Source organism: Suncus etruscus, chromosome 2 (assembly GCF_024139225.1).
Source record: "Suncus etruscus isolate mSunEtr1 chromosome 2, mSunEtr1.pri.cur, whole genome shotgun sequence".
In the NCBI taxonomy this organism is placed as follows: domain Eukaryota; kingdom Metazoa; phylum Chordata; class Mammalia; order Eulipotyphla; family Soricidae; genus Suncus; species Suncus etruscus.
In genome coordinates, this window is record NC_064849.1 from 40034707 (window position 1) to 40058355 (window position 23649).

General features: G+C 38.4%; 1 protein-coding gene across 3 annotated transcripts in view; it reads right to left on the reverse strand.

The window, feature by feature from the left end:
* ATL1 (atlastin GTPase 1) overlaps nt 1-23649 on the reverse strand; it is a 65636-nt gene that overhangs the window by 19827 nt on the left and 22160 nt on the right. For all 3 annotated transcript variants that reach the window (XM_049767277.1, XM_049767260.1, XM_049767269.1), the window contains exons 2-8: nt 22895-23142; nt 20175-20309; nt 18988-19092; nt 18604-18654; nt 16160-16216; nt 7758-7850; nt 4974-5112 (exon numbers count right to left, since the gene is read on the reverse strand). In XM_049767277.1, the coding sequence (XP_049623234.1) occupies nt 4974-5112; nt 7758-7850; nt 16160-16216; nt 18604-18654; nt 18988-19092; nt 20175-20309; nt 22895-23142 (828 nt within the window). The remainder of the gene's footprint in view (nt 1-4973; nt 5113-7757; nt 7851-16159; nt 16217-18603; nt 18655-18987; nt 19093-20174; nt 20310-22894; nt 23143-23649) is intronic.

Consider the following 23649-nt stretch of genomic DNA (forward strand, 5'->3'; position numbering starts at 1 on the left):
CAGCAAGATGGGAATGGAGGGAACCTTTCTCAATATAGTGAAGGCCATCTACCACAAGCCAGTGGCAAATATTATCCTCAATGGAGAAAAACTGAAAGCCTTCCCTCTAAATTCTGGCACAAGACAAGGCTGTCCTCTCTCACCACTCCTATTCAACATAGCACTGGAAGTACTTGCTATAGCGATTAGGCAAGAAAAGGATATCAAGGGAATCCAGATAGGAAAGGAAGAAGTCAAGCTCTCACTGTTTGCAGATGACATGATACTCTACTTAGAAAACCCTAAAGACTCTATCAAAAAGCTTCTAGAAACAATAGACTCATATAGCAAGGTGGCAGGCTACAAAATTAACACACAAAAATCAATGGCCTTTCTATATACCAATAGTAATAAGGATGAAATGGACATTAAGAAAACAACCCCATTCACAATAGTGCCACACAAACTCAAATATCTTGGAATCAACTTGACTAAATATGTGAAGGACCTATACAAAGAAAACTATAAAACTCTTCTCCAAGAAATAAGAGAGGACACACGGAAATGGAAACGCATACCCTGCTCATGGATTGGCAGGATTAACATCATCAAAATGTCAATACTCCCCAAGGCATTATACAGATTTAATGCCATCCCTCTAAAGATACCCATGACATTCTTCAAAGAAGTGGATCAGACACTTTTGAAATTCATTTGGAACAATAAACACCCTCGAATAGCTAAAGCAATCATTGGGAAAAAGAATATGGGAGGAATTACTTTTCCCAACTTTAAACTGTACTACAAAGCAACAGTTATCAAAACAGCATGGTATTGGAATAAGGATAGGTCCTCAGATCAGTGGAATAGGCTTGAATACTCAGAAAATGTTCCCCAGAGATACAACCATCTAATTTTTGATAAAGGAGCAGGAAATCCTAAATGGAGCAGGGAAAGCCTCTTCAACAAGTGGTGTTGGCACAATTGGATAGCCACTTGCAAAAAATTAAACTTAGACCCCCAGCTAACATCATGTACAAAGGTAAAATCCAAATGGATTAAAGACCTCGATATCAGCCCCAAAACCATAAGATATATAGAACAGCACATAGGCAAAACACTCCAGGATATTACAGGCATCTTCAAGGAGGAAACTGCACTCTCCAAGCAAGTGAAAGCAGAGATTAACAGATGGGAATATATTAAGCTGAGAAGCTTCTGCACCTCAAAGGAAATAGTGCCCAGGATACAAGAGCCACCCACTGAGTGGGAGAAATTATTCACCCAAAACCCATCAGATAAGGGGCTAATCTCGAAAATATACAAGGCACTGACAGAACTTTACAAGAAAAAAACATCTAACCCCATCAAAAAATGGGGAGAAGAAATGAACAGACACTTTGACAAAGAAGAAATACACATGGCCAAAAGACACATGAAAAAATGTTCCACATCACTAATCATCAGGGAGATGCAAATCAAAACAACGATGAGATACCACCTCACACCCCAGAGAATGGCACACATCACAAAGAATGAGAATAAACAGTGTTGGTGGGGATGTGGAGAGAAAGGAACTCTTATCCACTGCTGGTGGGAATGCTGTCTAGTTCAACCTTTATGGAAAGCGATATGGAGATTCCTCCAAAAACTGGAAATCGAGCTCCCATACGATCCAGCTATACCACTCCTAGGAATATACCCTAGGAACACAAAAATACAATACAAAAACCCCTTCCTTACACCTATATTTATTGCAGCTCTATTTACCATAGCAAGACTCTGGAAACAACCAAGATGCCCTTCAACAGATGAATGGCTAAAGAAACTGTGGTACATATACACAATGGAATATTATGCAGCTGTCAGGAGAGATGAAGTCATGAAATTTTCCTATACATGGATGTACATGGAATCTATTATGCTGAGTGAAATAAGTCAGAGAGAGAGAGAAAAACGCAGAATTGTCTCACTCATCTATGGGTTTTAAGAAAAATGAAAGACACCCTTGTAATAATAAATTTCAGACACAAAAGAGAAAAGAGCTGGAAGTTCCAGCTCACCTCAGGAAGCTCACCACAAAGAGTGATGAGTTTAGTTAGAGAAATAACTACATTTTGAACTGTCCTAATATTGAGAATGTATGAGGGAAATGTAGAGCCTGTTTAGGGTACAGGCGGGGGTTGGGTGGGGAGGAGGGAGATTTGGGACTTGGGGGATGGGAATGTTGCACTGGTGATGGGTGGTGTTCCTTTTATGACTGAAACCTAAACACAATCATGTATGTAATCAAGGTGTTTAAATAAAAAAAAAATTATGCATTAAAAAAAAGTTTCTAAAAAAAGTTTCTGCACTTTATTTTTTTAATTCAGATGTCTTTTTCTGGACACACCCACAGTGCTCATGGTTTACTTCCAACTCTGTACTGCTGGGAGAGTAGGGAGTGTCCCTACGTTGTGCTCAGGCCTCCATGCCATGCAGTGCTAGGGATGGAACCATGTAAAGCATCCAAAGCATGTGCTCAGGCACTGAGTGATTTCTCCCACCCCTCAGAAACATTTTGCTCACAGAGGCAACACTCAGCCCTCTAGAGAACACTGTGGCCTACAGACAAGACATCCTGTACAGAAAGTACAAAAATTATAGCTACAGGGATTTGATAGAAAGAAGATGTAGAAAGCAGACTTTCAAAAACTGCCAGGAAACATGGAGGCCAATTAGCACTTTAGAGGAATATAGAAGCTTTCCTTCTTGTGAAGCTTTATTAAAATATAACTTTTGATTGACAACTGAAACTGCCCAATATAAATATAAAGTGACTAACCTTTTTCTCAGGTTAGTCATATGATCAACTTATGAATTTGTGGGTAACTAAGCCAAATGTGTAGGTCAGTATATATTCAGACATGTGAGAAATTTTGATGGACAGTTAATTTTAAGAAGTAAGTTGGGGCTGGTGTGGTGGCGCCTTACCTTAGAGGTAAGGTGTCTGCCTTGTCAGTGCTAGCCTAGGACAGACCACAGTTCCATCCCCCAGCGTCCCATATGGTCCCCCAAGCCAGGAGCGACTTCTGAGCACATAGCCAGAAGTAACCCCTGAGCGTTACCGGGTGTGGCCCAAAAACCAAAAAAAAAAAAAAAAAAAGTGAGTAAGTTAATTTAAGTAGAACTGAAACAAAACAAGAAGCTGGAGTACTTTTCTCTCCCCAGAAAGGACTGTTGTTGAAGGCCTGCCATTCCTCTGCTTGTTTACTGCTTTCCAACTTCACAAGGAAAAGAGAAAAAGGCCTGTGAGAGAGCTCTCCTGTTCTTTATGTAATTTGTTAAAAACACATGGAAGGTATTAGTTCAATGCAGTGCCAACAATTAGAATATTTAAGTGGGTTCTATCACCTCCTCCCAGGGCAAAATGCTAATATTACCTGATGGTCAAACCCTCCCACATATGGGAGGGGTCTATGGAAGGTAACAAAGGGGTTGCCTGAGCAGATTGAGAGGATTTCAGACAAGGATTCAGCAAGAGAAGCCTCAGAAGGAGGTTGAAAGATGGTGGGCCCCGAGAGATAGCACAGCGGTGTTTGCCTTGCAAGCAGTCAATCCAAGACCAAAGGTGGTTGGTTCGAATCCCGGTGTCCCATACGGCCCCCCGTGCCTGCCAGGAGCTATTTCTGAGCAGATAGCCAGGAGTAACCCCTAAGCATCGCCGGGTGTGGCCCAAAAACAAAAACAAAAACAAAAAAAAGAAAGAAAGATGGAGCAAGGGAGACAGGTTTTAAATACAGGGCAGCTTAAGGGGCTGCTTAAAAGGTTAGCCTAGAAGCCACACATGGTGGCTAGAGCGTGTTATTAATAAAAGCTTCATGTCTCCTGACTTCTGCTGATTGCTTGTGGGTCATTTCCTTGCAGCTACCCTGAACTCTGAGACCCGCCGGCTGGAAAGGGATGCAGGTGCCCAGGCTGGCTGAGAAAGGCCTCACCATCCATCCACCATCATCCAGCCCCATCCAGGACTATTATTAATTTAATTAATTCTACAGGTTCAAATTTATAAGTGACAGTGAAATGATAGGAACCTAGAATCCATATCTTAATACTGTTCTATTATATATAGAGATAACTTAAAATATGTCTAAAAACATGGGACCAAGGCAATAGAAGAATGGGTAAGGCACTTGCCTTGCAGTGTCCAATCCCTGTTCAATCACTATTCTATTTTATGTACCCCATATAATCCCCAGAGCTCACTAGTAATGATCCCCAGCACCTATTAGTAATGATAGCAGAGCCAGGAGTAAGTCCAGAGCAAAGCCACGTGTATAAAAATAAAAATGTCTAAAAGCAAAGCTGATGATTGAGAAATTTGAGATTCTATTTGGGATTTAACTACCCTAGTTAAATATAAAGTATCTGAGAATGAAGACCATAGCTACAGGAGGAAAAGCATAACTTTGCTCTTCAGGTTTGTTAGTACCCTAAAAACTGGATACAAGTTGCATTGCCATTAAAATAATTTTTTTCAATTCTATCAAAGAACAATCCTGTTGAAAAGTTCACTATGTCACTAGGTTGCCAATCCTGAAGAAAAATCACAGTAAACCAAGCAATGTCTGCACTCCATGGTGTGTTTCAGGTCAGGCTTAAATACAAAAATCTATTTGCCCCTTTGTTGCCAAATTTTAAAATTAAGTAGGAAGTCATTAAGGAGCAGTTCTCAATGCACAGGAGATGAACAGGAGCCTCATGAAAGGAAGGAGGAGGGTTATTGCCTCCCAGGCAGGATTTGGCATATTTTTCCAATCACTATAATAAGCCCCCATAGAATCCCACAGCTCAACCTCCAGGACTAACCCAACTCCCAATTCTCTCCTTAAATTTCTAATTATTATCCTCACATCACTGGGTAAGTAAGCCAGCAGCAATGAACCCAATGAATAAAATACATGTTTATAATCAGACTAAGTGATGTAAACATAATCATTAAAAGACAGACAAACCTTTCAGTTTTCCATCAAAGTTTGGGTTGGTAGCTACTTTTAAGCCAGGATGAGGTAGCAGAAAACAGGAAATTTTGGTGAAACAAGAATGGATATGTTTTCGAACATTCTGTAATTCTTCATGCTGATTCCCTGAGACCTGCAGGAAATTGTTCTGATTTACATTGATTTCAACACACACCAAACTCCATCAGTATTCTGTAGCATTTACATTTGATTTAATCTATCTCATCTTACAATGACAAAGACAGATTAGAACTAGTACTAAAGAAATAAGTGTCTTGGTGAGTTAGACATGCAAATGCAGCCATGTATATAGCATAAATATGGCAAAATTATTACAATGAACAAATGTCTACTCATAATAATACAGGCCAATATTCCCTTTTAGTGAGGGTGGTATTTTTCTCATTTACCCCTACCAATTTGTATCTTAATTTAAAGTATTCACAAGAGACCAGAATAAAGCGTGTATTTGCCTTCTCTTCATGAGTTACAGGAGTGTCTTGTCACCTCGTCGTTTTGCCTTTATACTTCAGAAATACTCCTGCATAGGTATGTATTTACTTAAAAGCTAAATTGCCTCCTTCTTCCTTGAATCTAACAGTAAAAATTACCCTAAAAGTAAATATAAAACTAAAAAGGTAAGCTCAGAGATCATTCCTGATCCCTGATTTCTCTCTCTCTTTTTTGGTAATCTTTATCCTAAAGATCAAGATAGCACTTCATAAACGCTGACCTCTCATAACACAAAGAGTGAAATGTTTTCATTTACATCCTGTGAACATGAACATTTTAAGTTAAAATTGGGCATTTTGGTTACATTTAATTTACCTTTTAAAATATATAATCAATCGGCATGTAACACGTTAGGTATATAACAAATGATTTCCTATTTACATATATTGCAAAAATGGTCACCAATGACTGACTAGTTATCATCTGCCACCATAAATAGTAACTTTATACAGGAAAGTTCTACTTTTCATCTTCCTTCACCTGTTTCTCCTGTTCCCTTCACCTGAAACTTATGGCAATTACCAATCTGATTTCTATAGATGTTTGTCATTGTTTTTTAAGATACCACTTGTAAGTAAATCAACTGATTACTTTATTTGACTTATTTTACTAAGCATCATACCTTTAAAGTCCACACATGTTGTCAAAGAAGGCTAGATTTCATACATTTTTTGAAAGATGAGGTTTTCCTTATAGTACTAAGCCCACCAGTACTTAGGGGCCATCATCACTCAGCACTATACCTAGTGGTGTCTGGGCAGCATGTGGTTTTAAGGATCAACTTGGCAAAAGACATGTCCTGCTACTTCAGTTACATTGCCACCCCCAAGCTCATTCTTTTATAGCCAAATTATATTCCAGAGTATGTGTGCTACAGCTCCTTTACTCATCAGCCAGTGAATAACATGTTATTTCTATATTATATATTATATAATACAGATTATATAATAAATAATATTATAATGAATACAAAGTATATATTTTTGAATTAGTGTGCTTTCTTTGAATAAATACTGGAAGCAGATCATAGCTCCAGGGGCCAAAAAGATAGTGCAGTGGGGAGGGCATTTACCTTGCATGAAGCTGATTTGTGTGCCATATAGTCTCCCAAGCACTGCCAGGAGTAATTCCTGTGTGCAAAGTCAGGAATAATTCATTAGCATTGACCTCAAAAAAAAGCAAAGAAATGACCTCAAAAAGCAAAGAAAGGAAAAGAAAAGAAGAAAGATAGAAAGAGCAAAGAAAGAAAAGGAAGGAAGGAAGGAGAAAGAAAGAAAGAAAGAAAGAAAGAAAGAAAGAAAGAAAGAAAGAAAGAAAGAAAGAAAGAAAGAAAGAAAGAAAGAAAGAAAGAAAGAAAGAAAGAAAGAAAGAAAGAAGGAAGGAAGGAAGGAAGGAAGGAAGGAAAGAGAAAGAAAAGAAAGAGAGAAAGAAAAGACAGAGAAAGAAAAAGAAAGAAAGAAAGAAAGAAAGAAAGAAAGAAAGAAAGAAAGAAAGAAAGAAAGAAAGAAAGAAAGAAGGAAGGAAGAAAGAAAAAAGAAAAAGTTGAACTATTTTATTTTTTGAGGAATACCTAAATAGTTTTTTATACTGGCTACACTAATATACTTTCCACAGAGTGCAATAAAGGACCCATTTTCTCCAAATTGTGTATACATGTGTATATATACAAAGGAATTCTGCTCATTTGCTAGAAAAGATAAAGTCTTGTATTTAATCATAATTTGCATGGAATTCAAGAAGGATTTGCACTGTAGCAAAATAAATCTGAAGAAAAAAACAAAAATTGAATTATTTCTATTCATAGGTGGGATATAAAAACAAAGCAATGACCAATGAAAATCTCTAAGAATCTGACAGCAAAACTGATTTTACCAAGGGGAAATCAGTGGGGAAGAGAAAGATGGGAAGAAGCAAACAAGGGCTCTAAGCAGAGAGGTGAGGGACACTAACATTTGGTGGAGGCTGTACTGCAGTAACACTGTATGCCTACAGCAAACTTTAAGACCAAATATACTAATGTAAGCTAAAAGCAGTAAACGTCAAGAATAAACCATTACATAAATCAGCAAGTATAATTATTTGTGCCATCAGCATTGATATTTAAAACTGTAACCAAGTATTTTCAGTAAATGTAAATCTTTATTCATGAGAGATATTGTTAAGATTAACTGTGATTGTGGCTACTCAGTGTTCAGCAACTCATTTAAGACAAATTATTCTAGGTTATTACTAGCAATATTTCATGCAATTAAATTTCGAACAAACCTTAAGCCGTTTTTCTAAGAATTTGGATCCACCCTCAGCCCCATATGAAAATTCATAAGGGAAACTCCAGTCTCGCACAAGAAATATCAGACTCTAGAAAACAATAAAAAGAAAAATTGTTAAAACTCTAAATTGCCTCCCTCTTTTATACTGAAATATACTGAAATATTATAATCAGTTGAACAGTCTATTATATATTATAAATTTTAAAAAACAAACATAAAACTTTTGAAGGTTTCCAAATGGTCTTGTCTCTGTAATATAATTCCATTCTCACTTTTTGACCAAAAATAACACCCCACTGAGATGAATGACAGTTACACTCATATATTCATGAAATAGTTATACTAATAAAAACAAATGTAAATAATCTTAAAATATAGACTGGACAATGAAATTAAGTTTCCAAGAATATTCAAATTTGTGTGCTAAAAAGTTTTTTATGGTTTATTCTTACTTTCCTATTAAAGGCAAGCTTGAATTTACTAACCACCCATATGCATAAATTACACTCTATCTCTGCTCTCAGAACCTCTCCAATCAGAGGCGATTCCTGCCAAGGTATAACTAGTTGCTAAGTAGTCCTACATGCCACGTCTTTAGCAATGATGTTGAGAATGCAAATTTTCTAGTCCTAAACAGGGATTTGGTTCATTGTAACAAGGGTACATCTTAGAAATATGGATTGTCGGGCCCGGAGAGATAGCACAGCGGCGTTTGCCTTGCAAGCAGCCGATCCAGGACCAAAGGTGGTTGGTTCGAATCTGGTGTCCCATATGGTCCCCCGTGCCTACCAGGAGCTATTTCTGAGCAGACAGCCAGGAGTAACTCCTGAGCACCGCCGGGTGTGACCCAAAAACCAAAAAAAAAAAAAAAAAAAAAAAAAAGAAATATGGATTGTCAACTAAGTTCTCCAAGAAATTATAATTTAGATACTTAAAAAACAAAACAGACTCTTGCACTGACTATAATCAAGGTTACCGATTTTTGAAACCTATCTCCTCTGTTAGCCAACAGAGTTGGAATACTGTCAGGCTTTTTTTTTGTCTTTGTCTTTCAGTTTCTGGGCTCCATGCTACATATACAACCAGGAATAATCAGATATGTTTGGGTTGCTTGCCTAAATGAACCAGGGTTTCAGAGATGCTGCAACTGGCATATAAATTTACTGTAGATTAAATAGATTCTTATACACTGTCTTATAAACATAGCCATTCTACAGAAATGTCACTGGAAGATGTAGGGGCATCTATAAAATGACCCGAGGGGCTGGGAAAATAGCTTAGTGGTAGAAAAATGCTGCCCACATGAGACATTGCATTAGATCCCTGGCACCTTACAGAATTAATTAAATCAAAAATTAATAAAGAACCGGTTCAAGTAAATCTTGAGAATATATTTTAATATTTCTTAGAGGTCATGAGATGTTTAAATATAAACTCTGGGCTGCTAAGGACCCCTTTAATGGTTTAACACAGAGGCTCGGTCCACTCTTCAGCAGACTAACATAACAAGATGTTTGCAGCTCAGATCTGAAAACACACTTGCTCTTACAGATTTATTGAGTGCCCTGACCACATCATAGCCCAGTGGAATGGAAGACACCCATGACAAACCTACAGGTAGCTAGGGAGTTACACAAATGGAAAACGAACCATTCTGGGGCAACAAGAAGTAATTAATGGCTAAACACATAGCTGACAACAGGAAAGATAGGCATATTTAAAAATAGCGATCATAACTTCATAATTCATGGTGATAAAATAAACAAAGAAAAATAGCAAGTAAAAGAATTCATTTAAGCTGAACTTCAGATAATGTCCAGTAAAACATTTAGAAAATAGTAATAAGTATCCTAATCAAAGGATTTATTATTCCCAATACAGAGCATGTGAGGACATAAATGGCTTATAGAAACTAAAACAGGATGGAAAGTAGAAGAAACAAACCTTTTTTTTCTTTTTGGGCCACACCTGGTGATGCTCAGGGGTTACTCCTGGCTATGCGCTCAGACATCACTCCTGGCTTGGGAGACCATATGGGATGCGGGGGGATCGAACTGCGATCTGTCCTAGGTTAGCACGTGCAAGGCAAATGTCCTACCGCTTGCACCACTGCTCTGGCCCCAACCTTCTATCACATCATTAACAAGCTATTTTAACCCAGATTCTTCGAGAAAACTGGAAACTAGCTCTTGTAAAAATAAGCATGTATGACATACAACCATGTTTCAATTCATTTTTAGCTATGTTTAAATTAATGGAAGTATATAATATTAGTTCCACCAAACTTTTTGAAGTCCTTGAGACTAAAATAATTACTTTATAAAACAATTACATTAATGAAGTAGTCCTATGGGATTATTATTCTTAAGATTAAAGTACTCATAGTGAACAAAAGAGGTAAAAAAAAAAAGTAATAATAATGTTATTCAGGGGCCGAGCGATAGCACAGTAGATAGGGCATTTTCCTTGCAAGCTGTTGACCTGGGATCAATCACCGGCATCCTATAAGGTCCCCTGAGACTGCCAAGAATGATTTTTGAGCACAGAGCCAGTAGTAACCTCTGAGCACTGCCGGGTGTAGCCCCAACCCCACCCAAAAGAGTAATGTCATTCTAAGAATTCTAATTTATGTCCATGGAGATTATGTCTTGGGTGTGTTAAATAGTTGGCTTTTATAGGACTGAAAAGAATAGCTGTTAAAATGTGAAGAATTTTAGAAGTCATCTGACATGCTGATAGCTTAAAATTAATTATGGTAAATTATTTATATAATGTATTTGTTTTCATTTGGGGGGGCTATACCCAGTGATGCTCAGAGGTTACACTTCTGGATATGTGCTCAGAAATCATGCCTGGCCGGGTGGGGGGGGGGAGCATATAAGATGCCGGAGATCAAACGCAGGTCCATCCTGGGTCAACCTGGACAAGGCAAATGCCCTACAACTGCGGCTATTGCTCCAGCCTCTATTTATGTCATGCAAATCATATTTGTATCAACAAAGTGACACCCCTCTACTCCTTTCCAGGATCAATTGGAAATCTAATGCAAGCTGAATTCACACTTCAATGCTGCTTTCAAATTGAGCTCATTTAACTTTTAATTAAAAAAACTTTAAAACTTTAAAAGTCTTTATAAGAATGGATATTTTGTTCGCTTGATTAAAGTCTGATACAAATTGGTTCTGAAGGGCTGGAGCAATAGAACAGTGGGTAGGGCACTTGCCTTGCATATAGCCAACCCAGGTTCAATCTCTGGCATCTCATCTGGTCCCTTGGGTCTGCCTAACCCAAGAATGGCTGGGTGTGGTCCTCCCAAAAAAAACAACAAAAATATTGGCTTTATATTGGAGAATCAAACATTTGTAATTCAAGCTTTTAACTTCATTGGCTATCTGCCATCACTTTTATTGCCTAAAAGACCTTATTAGTTATTTGTATATAGTTAAAAATGTTTCAGAGTTGGGGCCAGAGTGGTGTGGCACAAGCACCAGGAGTAACCCCTGAGCATCACCGGGTGTGGCCCAGAAAAACAAAGGAAAAAAGAGTTTCAGAGTTAAGGATTATTTGGGGGTTAGAGAGATAAATACAGTGAGTCTTCTGCATATGGCTGAACTGAGTTTGATTCCCAGTACTAAGTATGGTCCCTTAAGAATGTCTAGAAGTGACCTCTGAGTACAGTCAGCAATAAGCCTCAAGCACCATGGGATATGGCCTCATAAAAAAAATGAGGAGCTGGAGAGATAGCATGGAGGTAGGGTGTTTGCCTTGCATGCAGGAGGACAATGGTTCAAATCCCGGCATCCCATATGGTCCCCCGACCCTGCCAGTAGCGATTTCTGAGCGTAGAGCCAGGAGTAACCCCTGAGTGCCACCGGGTGTGACCCCATCCCCCGAAAAAGAGAAAAGAAAAGAAAAAAATGAATGATTTTATGTTTGTTGGATTTGGTTTAATTTTAGGACAAAATTTTTTTCTTGAATTCTCCCTCATTTTCTTTTTCAGGTAAAGTTGAAAAATTTCCCATAAAATTTTATTTGGGAAAGTAGTATTGGGGCAGCACATGACAGTGCTCAGAACTTATCTAGCTCTGTGCTCAGGGATCACTCTTGGTGATTTTTGGAGACCATTTATGGTGCTCTATATAGAAGGAGGGTTAGTTTCCTGTGAAACAAATGTCTTAACTTCTTATTGGCTCCTCGCCCAAAACTTCCTATTTCCAGTGATACTTATTTTGTTTGTTTGTTTTTTATTTGGGGCCCCACATCTGGTAGTACTCAGGAGTTACTCCTGGCATGCTCAGGGGACCATATGGGATGCTAGGGATCAAAACTGGGTCAGCGACATACAAGGCAAATACTCTCCCCGCTGTGCTATCACTCTGGCTCCACAATGGTATCTATTTTTGTTTGTTTGTTTGGGGGACCACATCTGGTGGCACTTAGGGTTCTTCCTGGCTCTGCTCAGAAATTATTCCTGGCAGACTTGGGACAATATATGGGATGACAGGGATTGAACCCTGGTCAGTGTGTGCAAGGCAAACACCCTACCATCTGTGCTATAGTTCCAGCCCCTACAATGATACTTCTTAAATTAATAATTTGCCGACAATTGACTTTCTCTTAAAGGAACCTACTGTTTTTGTTTGGTTTTGGTTTTGGTTATTGGGCCACACGAGGAGGTACTCAAATTATTCCTGGCTCTTTGTTTAGAAATTAGTCCTGGTAGAAATTATTCTGGCAGACTCGGGAGACTATATGGGATGCCAGGGATTGAACCCGGGTCAGCACATGCAAGACAAATGCCCTACCCATTGTGCTATTGCTCTGAACCCTCACTGATATCTTTTTTTTTTTAACCAAAGGCAATATATTTATTTCTATATTTATTGCCAGTGCTGACTGGTCTTTTTTCAGCGTTAGAAAAATCTAGCATAGGTTGGTCCAATGGCAGTGTTTTATCAGAATTTATTAACGTTATTATCACCAAAGTTGGTATATAATCCCCTCACTGCTCAATTTGACTGGCTTTAAAAAAAAGAAAAGAAAGAAAATCTAGCATAGATTAAGATGTAGTGACATCTACTGGTAAGAACTAACTCTCTGCTATTAACAAACAAAGCAAAACTCCAACTGTTTAAAAAAAATTCTTTTCCACAGTTTACGTCGTTTCCCAGTCTGTCTGAGAATAACAAGTTCACAAAATAGAAAACTAAGCAATCTAATCACACTCAACACTTCAACTATCAAGCTAACAAGTGGTTTAAAAAATATAAAAAATAGGGAGGCCAGAGCAATAGCACAGCAGTAGGGTATTTGCCTTGCACGCGGCTAATTCAGGACAGACCTGGATTCGATCCTCAGTGTCCCATATGGACCACCAAGCCAGGAGCGATTTCTGAGCACAAAGCCCGCAGTAACCCAGGAGTACCACCAGGTGTGGCCCGAAAATAAATAAATAAATAAAAATAAGTCAATATTTAATACTAGTATAGTTGGTGTTATAAATAATAATAGAGAAGGCTATAAGCTAGGACTTTTTTTTTAAACCTGGATTCCTCTACCTATTATTTTTCTTAGATTCAAGAGAGAATTTATACTTTCATTCACAACACACCATTATAATACTATGAAAGTCTTCTTTACATTGTTTGTTTGTTTGTTTGTTGTTTGGGGTCTCACCGAGTGGTACTCAGGGATTATTCCTGGCTCTGGTCTGAGAAATTATTCCTAGGGAGCTCAGGGGACCAAAAGAGTGCTAGAAATTGAATCCAAGTTGGCTACATATTAATTAGGTAAGCACCTACCTGCTCTACTATCACTCTGGCCCTGGTTCTTTTTTTTTTTTTTTTTCAGGGGTTACTCCTGGCTATGCGCTCAGAAATCGCCCCTGGCTTGGGGGACCATATGGGACGCCAGGGGATTGAACTGCGGTCTGTCCTGGGCTAGCGCTTGCAAGGCAGACACCTTACCTCTAGTGCCACCTTGCCAGCCCCCCCCGTTGGTTCTTTTTTTACTTTTTTTTTTTTTTTTGGTTTTTAGGCCACACCCGGTGGTGCTCAGGGGTTACTCCTGTCTGTCTGCTCAGAAATAGCTTCTGGCAGGCACGGGGGACCACATGGGACACCGGGATTCGAACCAACTACCTCTGGTCCTGGATCGGCTGCTTGCAAGGCAAACACCGCTGTGCTATCTCTCCGGGCCCCCTTTTTTAACTATTAAACATTAGATATGATTACATATAAATAAGGTTTATATTTACTTAAAGATTTTTCTTTTTTGAAGTAAAAACAGTTTTTATTTGTAATACAGTAGAAGGGAAGGGAGAAGATAAGAAAGATAATGAGTAACACATTCAAGGGTGTTACAGACTTCTCCAAGGCAGAGAGAGCCCCAGTCCACATCCTAGAGTTTAAGTAGGATAGTTTACATCCCAGAATGGGAGCTGCAGACACCAAGTGCATGGACTGGTAACACACATGTGCACCTGCTGACATTTTTTCAGCTTGTTTACTCATATGTCATTCTTATATTAAGAAGTAACACTTTGGGGGCCAGAGAGATAGCACAGTCGTAGGGCGTTTGCCTTACAGGCGACCAACCCAAGACTGACAGGGTTAGATTCCCAGCATCCCATATGGTCCCTTGAACCTGCCAGGAGTGATTTCTGAGCACAGAGCCAGGAGTAACCCTTGAGCATTTCTGGGTAGCCCAAAAACAACAAACAAACAAAGGTAACACTTTGGGGCCAGAGAGATAGGACAGGATTTAAGGAGTTTGCCTTGCACATGGTCAACCTGGGTCCACCTAAACATCTTGATCTGTTCTCCTAAGCCTGGTGAGGACTGATCCCTGAGCACAGAGCTAGGGGTAAACCCTGAGCTAAATGCCCAACGGCAAAAAAAATAATAATAATAACAACATTTCTTTATCACTAGAAATACTTTTCTCTGAAATTACTGAATTTGATATTAATATAGCTTATATTCTTTCTTTTAGGTGGTGTTACTGCAAATACACATAGCCTACTTGGATTCTATCTTCCCTCAGATCTCAATATTTTTCTATTTTGTTAATATTTATGCATTCAAAAATTTTTTAATCTATTGGAGGTTTTCTTTTTTTGGGGGAGGGGGAGAGCACACCCGGTAGTGCTCAGGTGTTACTCCTGGTGCTGTACTCAGAAATCGCTCCTGGCAGGCTCCTGGACCATATGGGAAGCCGGGAATCAAATCCAGCTTGGTCCTGGGTCGGTTGTGTGCAAGGCAAACGCCCTACCACTGTACTATCTCTCTGGCCCCTGGAGGTTTTCTTTTTAATTTTCAGAAAGGTTTCTCAGGAACTAGTGAGGCATAAGAGTGCTGTGTGATTCAGTTATAGCCTCCTGATTACAAGAATTTGTTTGTTTGTTTGTTTTTTCAGGCCACACCCATTAGATGCTCAGGGTTTACTCCTGGCTAAGCGCTCAGAAATTGCCCCAGGCTTGGGGGGGGTGGGCCATATGGGACGCTGGGGGATCGAACCGCGGTCCTTCCTTGGCTAGCGCTTGCAAGGCAGACACCTTACCTCTAGTGCCACCTCGCTGGCCCCTGATTACAAGAATTTAATGCAGACACAGGGAAAGCGTTGGAGGCAAACAGTGTTCGACCACAGAATCTATAGACAAAACCCCTAAGTTACTCTTTTCTCCCCAGCAGAGGGCCCACTGGCTCTTAGCTGCCTTCTGAGAGTTAGTGAGATGTGATAAAAAATTGGAAGGAAGCTTCTCCAAAAAATGTGCTCCCTCCCACTCAATATCCTATATGGTGCTGTTTGTGCTGTGACTTATGACCACCTTATTCTTGTTTGCTTATTTGTATTTAGCTTTTTCTTTTGTTTTGTTTTGTTTGTGGGGGGGCACACCCGGTGATGCTTAGGGGTTACACTCCCAGCTATGCGCTCAGAAATTGCTCCTGGCTTGGGGGACCATATGGGACGCTGGGGGATTGAACTGCAGTCCGTCCTGGGCTAGCGCTTGCAAGGCAGATGCCTTACCTCCAGCGCTACCGCTCCGGCCCCTGTATTTATTTTTATAATGCTGAACAAGTTAATCAATATTTTTTCTAGCTTCTATGGCCACTTCAGGCTTTGGCTCAAGGGAGAAAAGCAAGTACTCTTGCATGAATCTGAATATATAATTTTAATATTTTCTTATTTTAAAGCAAAATTTTCATTTGCTGTATTTTCTTCTATATCACAAACAGCATTATGTATGTATTCAAAAGTGCTTCTTTTTTAAAAAGCACTTCTTAAATAAAATCTTAAATAAAGAAAAAGGAGCATGACACTCTCATCTAATCAACACGCTCATTAAAGTCTCCAGAAAAATAAGCAAAAATTTGCCATTATTTTACCCCCGCTTACCTGGAATGGTTTCAGGAATGTTTCCTCCATTGCTAGTCTGCCATACTCAGTAAAAAGCTAGAAGGAAAATCACACACACACACACACACACACACACACACACACACACACACACACACACACACACAGAGAGAGAGAGAGAGAGAGAGAGAGACTTAAATATCTGTAAAGATTTGCTTCTTAGCTATCTTTAATTCATTTTTCCTAGCTGAAATAGAATGCCATATTACATCATGGGAATTATTTTAAGAAACCAAGTATTAGGGGCCGGGTAGGTGGCGCTGGAGGTAAGGTGTCTGCCTTGCAAGCGCTAGCCAAGGAAGGACCTCGGTTCGATCCCCCGGCGTCCCATATGGTCCACCCAAGCCAGGGGCGATTTCTGAGCACATAGCCAGGAGTAACCCCTGAGCGTCAAACGGGTGTGGCCCAAAAACCAAAAAAAAAAAAAAAAAAAAAAAAAGAAACCAAGTATTAGATAAAACAGTTATTTTTAAATTTTCATTTGAAATATAAGGTTCTAGTTTTACTTTTTATTTAAGCACTGTGAAATTATAGTTATTTATGATAGTTTTAAGGCATAAAATGTTTCAACACCGATCACTTCAACTGTATCAACTTCCAGCCATCAGTACCACCACTAACCCAGTTTACCTATCATCCACCAATCAGCTTCTATGAAAAATGGTTTTGTTTTAAGTTTTTGCCTTATAGTTTACAGTATGGTTTCTGGCAGGGTTTCATACATAACATCTTTACTATCTTTCAGCACTACCTTCTCCTTCTGGCTGAACACTTCCCCCTACCATAAACGCGGCCACCTTCTTGTACTTTCCTCCAGTCCCCTCCACCAGGTGGCAAGTTTCCTATAAACACCAGTTTTCATATTCTTTGTTTTTTCATGTTCTTTGGGCATTCATCATTTCATCATTATGTTTCTTTCTTTATATTCCAAATGTGAGAGATCATTCTGTATTGGTCTCTCTCCCTCTGACTGAAAGTTCCCATTTTAAAGCTAACGTGTTTATATAATTAAAATAATAAATTTTATGTGGGGGAAGAAGAAAGCATGTTAAATAATCCTTCACAAATAGCACTTACATAGATTAGATCAGTGAGTCATAAAATTTGTGGAATATATTTACAAACTTTATTGATCAAGGATTTTAATGGTATGGTCACCTAAATTATTATGAAGATACTTAGGCATCTAGATTAAAAAATGTGGGGCGGGGCCGGGCGGTGGCGCTGGAGGTAAGGTGCCTGCCTTACCTGCGCTAGCCTAGGAGACGGACCGCGGTTCGATCCCCCGGCGTCCCATATGGTCCCCCAAGCCAGGAGCGACTTCTGAGCACATAGCCAGGAGTAACCCCTGAGCGTTACCGGGTGTGGCCCAAAAACCAAAAAAAAAAAAAAAATGTGGGGCAAGAAAGAGTACGGGGGTAAGGTGCTCACCTTTCATGTTCCTGACCTGGGCTTGATCTCTGGGACCACTCCTGAAATAGTTCAGGGGACCATATATGGTGTCAGGGATTGAACACAGGCTGACTACATGCAAGGCAAGCACTCTACCCAGTGTACTTGCTCTGGCTCCAATATCTAAAATTTTAACTTACCGGTATTTAAAATTTATATAACACTCTGACAGTAGAATAGTCAATCTAATTGGAAGATATATGTGTATTCCTGCTGTACCATTACTCACATGAGTTTAAGCAAAGTATTAATTTTTGGTTTTTAGTTTTTGGGCCACACCTGGCAGCGCTCAGAGGTTACTCCTGGTTCTATGCTCAGAAATCACTCCTGGCAGACTCAGGGGACCATATGGGATGCCGGGATTCCAACTACCGACCTTCTGCGTGCAAGGCAAACACCTTACCTCCATACTATATCTCCAGCCCCAAAGTATTAATTTCTTTAAATTTGCTCACTTGTAAATATGAAGACAAAATTAGGTATCACTGATATTTCTGTCAAATCTAAAATTAAATTCTATGAGCTATCATGGAGTAGCCCCTCATCATTTTTAAGTATGAATTGGTTTACAGATATGATATAGTTGATGAATATAAAATTGATATACATAATTGATACATATATAATTGATATAATGTTAACAATACTAATCCCTGATCTTTAAAGACTTCAACTTCACATTTTGGGTCATTTTTAAACACAATTTTTTTTCTTCACTCAATTTGTCATTATTTCCACATATATTGGGTTGACCAGAAGTAACTATTTTTAAAAAGGCATCTGAAAACTGAATTGGAAAGAATGAAACCACACAACGTTGAAACAAAAAATTTGGAAAGTGGTTAGGTTCCTAACTCTTTTTTGGAGTTGCTAACTGTTCCAAGTAAAAGATAGCCCAGTAAAATTCTAATATTCCATTATACATGCTCTCTATTTATGCATTCAAGACAAAAATATACAAACATTGTTACCTGAAGGTGCTGAAGATCGTCCTCTTGGACATTTTGGGATAAGTTATATACCTGATTAGGAAATCAAATTAAAATGTGAAAATAATTATTATCATAGCAAGCATATATTTTGTCAGCCTCATTTTTAAAACTTCTCATCACAAAATCAATCTCTCATACATGCCTTCTTAAGCAATTTGAAAATGAAAAATTAGACTAAAATAGCAAAATAATTCTCTTAGTGTGAAAATAATTATTAAAACTTGCATGATAATTCAGACAAATGATATTTATGATTCTCCATTTCCCTCATTTGTCTTACTGACATAGATAAGTTGAAACATATATGTTCATAATTTTTAATGAAAGAAATAGCTATCAAAATGGATAGACTGTATTCCATACCTGTATTGAGCTGATCATTGTGCTAAGGGCAAACACTGTAGCTGAATCTCTCAAAGTTGATTGACTATCAAAGGTTCCCTGAGTGTCCATCAATAGCACTGCCACCTATCAGGCAAATAGAATGGATTATTGATATCTCACAGGGTATGTAGGATTGCTACAATACGAACACTTCAGGAATGGTGGTGCTCAGGGGACACAGTGGATATCAGAGATCAAACCCAGTCAGCCACATACAAGGCAAGTACCCTACCAGCTGCACTATTTCTCCAGCTCACCTCCATTTCCTGTTCTTTCTTTCTTTCTCTCTCTCTTTCTTTCTCTCTCTCTCTCTTTCTTTCTTTCTCTTTTTCTCTTTTTCTTTCTTTCTTTCTTTCTTTCTTTCTTTCTTTCTTTCTTTCTTTCTTTCTTTCTTTCTTTCTTTCTTTCTTTCTCTTCTTTCTTTTCTCTTTCTTTCTCTCTTTCTTCTTTCTTTTCTTTCTTTCTCTTTCTCTCTTTCTTCTTTCTCTTTCTTTCTTTCTTTCTTTCTTTTTCTTTCTTTCTTTCTTTCTTTCTTTCTTTCTTTCTTTCTTTCTTTCTTTCTTTCTTTCTTTCTTTCTTTCTTTCTTTCTTTCTTTCTTTCTTTCTTTCTTTCCTTTCCTTTCCTTCCTTCCTTCCTTCCTTCCTTCCTTCCTTCCTTCCTTCCTTCCTTCCTTCTTTCTCTCTCTCTCTCTCTCTTTCTTTCTCTTTCTTTCTTTCTTTCTTTCTTTCTTTCTTTCTTTCTTTCTTTCTTTCTTTCTTTCTTTCTTTCTTTCTTTCTTTCTTTCTTTCTTTCTTTCTTTCCGTTTTTTTTTTAATTAAGTCACTGTGCGATATCGAGTAAAACTGTTGATAGTGGAGTTTCAGTCGTACACTGTTCCAACAATCATCCCTTCTCTGGTGCTCATTTCCAGCCACTAATTTCCCAAATTACCTTCCCTTCTCCCCTCCCCTTTCTCTGCCTCTATGGCAGACACTTTTTCTTCTCTCTCTCCCCTCTCCTCCCTCTTTCTCTCTTCCCTTTATTCTTTTAGTCTCCGTGTCCATTTGCTTTTTAAAATTCATGTCAATAGCCAAAATTAGTTTTCAAAAAAATGTTTTTTGTGAATCCTGAAAAACGGTGACCATAAAAGCAAAACTGAATATTCTGTAAGAATATTGCATCATACCTTTTTACCGTCAGGTTTATTGATCAGGAAGACTTCACTCCATATCTGGATTCCAGTGGTCTCTCGTTCAGAACCACCTCTCCATGAAAAACCAGTCAGTGGTTCATTGTAGTCTCCAACCCAATCAACTGATTCCTATAAATGAAGAGAGCCATGATATAGATCTAGATATATGGAATATTTTTTCACTCATGATTTTGCTTTGTGATCCTGTCAAACTCCAGTTACAAATATACAAAAATACATGCACATCATTACATTGACATAATTACTTAATCCATAGACAGTAATTATAGAGAAATAATGTACAACATGTATAATATTTTATGCTAGGGCAAAGAGTTATTATTCCTTACCAGAGGAAGTTCACAGGCTTCAACATCATCCAACAGGATGACAGATGTGCAAATCAAAATAAATATATATGGCATAATGCTATCTGTGTCATAATGAGAGCATATATTAGGAATAAATGCAAGCATAGGAAAATAAATATCTTGGTCAGGTAAGACTTGATGAGAGGTAATATATGAACTAGAATATTTAGAGAACAAACTTTGGGAGTACATGGAAGGAAGATGGAAGAAAGAAAAGAAGGAAAGAAAATATATTATATCCAGATATAAAGTAATATATACTTATAGATATAAATTCTTTGGTTTGGGAAAAGGAGCAAGTGAGTTGCAAGAGGAAAGACATTTAATAGCAGGTATAGAAAATAAACAAAATTAAAACAAGCATGGTAGACTTTAATATCACAGATGCTATGTAATATAAGCAACATGGTGAATGTTATTGAGTATTTTATTTTAGTGTTTAACTGGAAATGATGAATATGCTAGGGACCTGAAGTAGTTCAATGGCAAAAGAATCTGCTTGGAGACGAAGACTGGAGAAGTCTTGAATTCTAATCTCTAATACCATCCCACATTCCACAACTGTGCTGTTTGATCTCCCGAGCAATACATAAAGTATTCAATCTTTGAAGAGCACCACCACCACAAAGTAAACATTTAAGAAGTGCAACCAAGGGGCCGGAGAGATAGCATGGAGGTAAGGCGTTTGCCTTTCATGCAGAAGGACGGCAGTTCGAATCCCGGCATCCCATGTGGTCCCCAGAGCCTGCCAGGAGTGATTTCTGAGCATAGAGTCAGGAGTAACCCCTGAACGCTGCCATGTGTCACACAAAAACCAAAAAAAAAAAAAAAAAGTGTAACCAAGTGTAAAAGCCAGGTTAGCATGACATCCAAAATGCCCCTGACACAACTAAAAAGTGTCTGATTTCTCAGTGAGTGCAATCACCACAAGTATGCAAGCTCTAAATGCTAACTTTAATGGATTTCGTGGTATCTTTAATCACTCAACAAAAAAACTAAGGAAAGGAAATGAAATAAGTAAAACATATAAATAAATACTATTATTTTTTATTTTTAACATAAAAGGGCAGGATTAGTTATAGAAAAATTTTAATTTAAAATTTCTGAATTCTGGGACCAGAGCGGTGACATGCACACTAACCTAGAACGGTCCGCATTCGATCCCCTGGTGTCCTATATGGTCCCCCAAGCCAGGAGTGATTTCTGAGCGCATAGCCGCTAGGAGTAACCCCTGAACATCACCAGGTATGGCCAAAACCCAAAAACTATATATACATACATATAGTAAATTTAGTAATACATTCTAAAATATTTTGAAGAAGTATATGAGTCAGAAAGTTTTCTGAAATTAATTAAAGAAATAAAGTAAAGGAGATGGAGAGATAGCATGGAAGTAGGGCATTTGCCTTGCATGCAGAAGGATGGTGGTTCGAATCCCGGCATCTCATATGGTCCCCCGAGCCTGCCAGGAGCAATTTCTGAGCAGAGAGCCAGGAGTAACTCCCTGAGCACTGCCGGGTGTGACCCAAAAACAAACAAACAAACAAACAAAAGAAAGAAATAAAATAAAGTAATAGTTGAAAAGAAGACTTGGAGACCCATGTAATAGAGCAAGAACATTAATACAAATGGCAGAACACAGGTAGTGGATGTAAAATTCAGAATAATTGTTCTTGGGAAATTATAATGAAAATAATGTGAGAACTTATTTGATTTTTAAGTAATGCAGCACGTGAGGTTTATAATCACATAGTTAATGGTATGTATGTTTTTAAAAGAGTAAGGAAATGACCAGAGTCATAGCCTAAGGAGTTGGGACACATGCTTTGCTTACAAGAGACCTGAGTTCAATTCCCAGCACTACATAGTCTCCCTTAAGCACTGCCTAAAGTACTATTAACTGAGGTCCCAAAATTTTAATAAATAAATAAGAGGGCTTTTTTTTTTTTAAAGTATATGCTATATGAAATGTAGCAAGGCAGCTTCAGCCAAAAAGTTACACAATACCCATTCCATACTTTCTTTTTTTTTTTTTTTTTTTTTTTTGGTTTTGGGGCCACACCTGGTGACACTCAGGGGTTACTTCTGGCTCTGTGCTCAGAAATCGCTCCTAGGTTGGGGGACCATATGGGACACTGGGGATCGAACTGAGGTACATCCTTTGTCACCCATGTGTAAGGCAAATGCCCTACCACTACGCTACTGCTCTGGCCACTAAACCACTCCATACCTAAGGTGCTTAATGTTAAAAAAAGGTAGATTTATTTTAGTAGACACTACTAAATAAAGCATAAAGTAACCACAGCACAAAAGAAACTTTGTAAAGCATTAGGTCAAGCTTACCAGGTTGTACATATATCGCAACATGAAGTCCATCAGAAAGGATTTTCCTTTCCTAAATGCTCCAGCAACAGATACGGCAACAACCTCCTTATCTCTGACAGCCTCTGAGAGAAGGATACGATTTAGTGCTGCTTCATCCAACTCAAAGGAATGGTCATCTTTGACAATGAGGACTTGGACTGGCCCAGCCTTTTTCACTGGTTCCTCTTCTTCTGAACTCCATTCATATGTCTTTTCTGAAAACCCACCTATTGGATAAAACAGGTATTTGATTCAGCTAGTCATATCAAAAATACCTCCAAAAACCTGCCATATATGATACAAAAAGAAATCTCAAAGTACAAAACACCAAGCAGCATGGAAGATACAGAACAAATGATAAGGCATTTGCTCTGCATGCCGCTGACCCTGGTTCAACCCTCAGTACCACACGCTACCCCACAATTTCCAGTTGTGTCACATGAGAATTGCTGATGTGTAAGCACCCTTCCCCCATTAAAAAAAAACACTACGTGTAGAATAGTATTATTGCAGAAGTCTATAGGTTATGTTTGGCATGTTTGAAAAATAGCAGGCAGTATAGTATAGCTAGAACAAATAAAAAAAAGGCTAGATTAGGTGAAGTAGATAATATAGGTCAAAACATATTTGGGAACAAAATGAATATTTGATATGAGAGAAAAAGAAAACTCCTTTAAATTCTTGTACATGATTGTTAGGTATTAATAGAGGTCTTTGTAATAGGTCTCTTTGGT